General features: G+C 46.8%; 1 gene segment (V, D, J or C); it reads right to left on the bottom strand.

Moving 5' to 3' along the window:
• Nucleotides 1–883: 883 nt before the first annotated feature.
• Nucleotides 884–1968, bottom strand: LOC128584915 (immunoglobulin lambda variable 10-54-like). The segment is given in 2 exon segments: nt 884–1769; nt 1903–1968. Coding segments are annotated over 2 exon segments (447 nt in total).
• Between the last annotated feature and the right edge of the window lie 242 nt (nt 1969–2210).

The following is a 2210-nucleotide window of genomic DNA, read 5'->3' on the forward strand; positions in this document are numbered from 1 at the left end:
AATGGTAAAACGTAACTATAGTCCAGAAAGTAGAAGGGAAGAGGAGAGAGAGGGGAGGAAAAAGGGGTGATGGGAGGAGGGAGAGCATTTGGGGGGACCTCACCTAATGTGCGTGATGCAGTGGTACATTTCAAAACTATTAAGAAATGAGCATAACGGTGATGGATGTGTTACTTAATTCAATGTAAGCATTTCACATTGTATATTAAACCAGTACACTGAAACGCATAAATACATCAATATACACAGTTATGATTTAAGAAAAAATATAAAATTATAAATAAATAAATAAATTTCACGTTTAAAAAATAAATAGTGAAAAACTAAATAAGCTTTAAAAATCTTTCAAAAAATAAGAAGACAAGGAGGCAATGTCTCAAATCTGAAGCAATGGAGTAGGAGTCAGACTCAGGAGCAGAAGGGGTAGTGGGCAGGGACTCACAGGTGGAGGAAAGTCACACGTCACACATCAGTGAGGACACGGTGGTCAACTTCCTTCCCCCCAGCTGAGTGGTTTACCAGCTGTCTGCACAGCACCCTCGTTCTCAGCACATCACACAGCGTCCCCTGCTGGCCACAGGGCCCACCTCCTCCACTCACTGTGACAGCTGTAAGTACGTAGGACACTGGTCTTTTCACATGGTACTTTCGTCCGGTGTCACAACCCAAGAAAAGAAGGAACCCTGATGATCTCACACTTAGATTTTCATCTCTGTGGAAAATGATTTTTGAATTATGATTTATTCTTTTTTTTTTCAAAACGGAGTCAAAATTGTTGTCAAACATACCCGGAATCTCCTACCTTGCCTGTTTCAGACACTGCTCATGATTGTCAGAGTGAAAGAGCACAATAAAAAGTGGGGACATTGTCTGCGTAGGGGATGGGGGTAGACAGGGAAGTGGGGGATGAGGATAGACAGGGAAGTGGGACTGCAGAAGCATCAATCAAGTGTGATGTTCATGTCCAGATCTATGGTGTAGGTCAAGGAATCCCCACTGAAGAGGATTTAGGGTGTTCTAATGAGAGGTGAGGACATGTGCCCAGACCACAAGGAGGGAGGTAGTTTCTGGTGACCCTGGTGAAGGGACTGGCAAGAGCAGAGAGATGGATAATCTGAGCATGGACTCCAGCAGCTCCAAACCGAGGACACAAGAAAAATCTGAGAAAACTTAGTTAAGCCTTATATTTCATTTTACCAAATACTAGGGCACATATACATTCATATGTGCAAATAGCCACATATATACTCAGTGGTGTTGCCTAACACAGGCTTGTTAATTACTAATTTTATTCATGTTAATATTTTTTACTGTCTTGAATAGTACACAATATTATGACTAGGAAGCCGTCATTTTTACAGGTCTAGTTTACACAATGCTCTGTGAGGTTCCCACGTGCTGAGTGATGCAAGGGGAGCCCATGAGTTTTTGTCTCACTTCCCCACTGGCCTGAAGCACCGTGCAAACCATTGAGCTCTTGTCCCATGCTGTACAGAAATAGTCAGCCTCGTCCTCATTCTGGAGTCCAGAGATGGTCAGGGAAGCGACATTTCCTGACCTGGACCCCGTGAACCTCTCTGAGATCCCTGGGGGTCGGTTGTGCACCCTGTCCACCAGGAGTTTGGGGGACTGACCTGGGTGCTGCTGCAGCCAAACCGCTCCCTCATTACCAACATTATTGCCGTTCCCAGTGCAGGTGAGTGTCACTGTCTGTCCCAGGCCCATGGACACCGATGGGGGCTGAGTCAGCCCTGCCTGGGCCAGAGACACTGTAAGGGGGACAGAGAGGACAGTGAGAGCAGAATCACAGACCGCTGTGAGTGAGAGTGAGGGGAGTGGAGCAGAGCTGGGTGAGGATCCCATAGCTCCCTTTCCCACACCCACTGTAAGGTGCACCCTCACCTGTATGACATGTGAGGAGGGTGAGGAGCAGAGGAGCCCAGGGCATGGTGCAGACTCAAGTTCTGCTCCCTGAAGTTCTAGTTTGGAGACTAAACTCTACTAATTCTCCTTATATTTCCCACTGTCTTCATGGGGGTGGAGCCACTACATTCAAATACGACTTTGCTTTCTGTCTGTTCCTGGGCCACCTGCCTGGGTACTCACAGGACAGCAGGAGAAAGAGTAAATGAGATCAGCTGGCCCCATGGCTGGAGGTGGACTGACTCATGGTCCTGCAGGTCAGTGCTGTGGCCCAAATCTAACACAGT

Source organism: Nycticebus coucang, chromosome 4 (assembly GCF_027406575.1).
Source record: "Nycticebus coucang isolate mNycCou1 chromosome 4, mNycCou1.pri, whole genome shotgun sequence".
Classification (NCBI taxonomy): domain Eukaryota; kingdom Metazoa; phylum Chordata; class Mammalia; order Primates; family Lorisidae; genus Nycticebus; species Nycticebus coucang.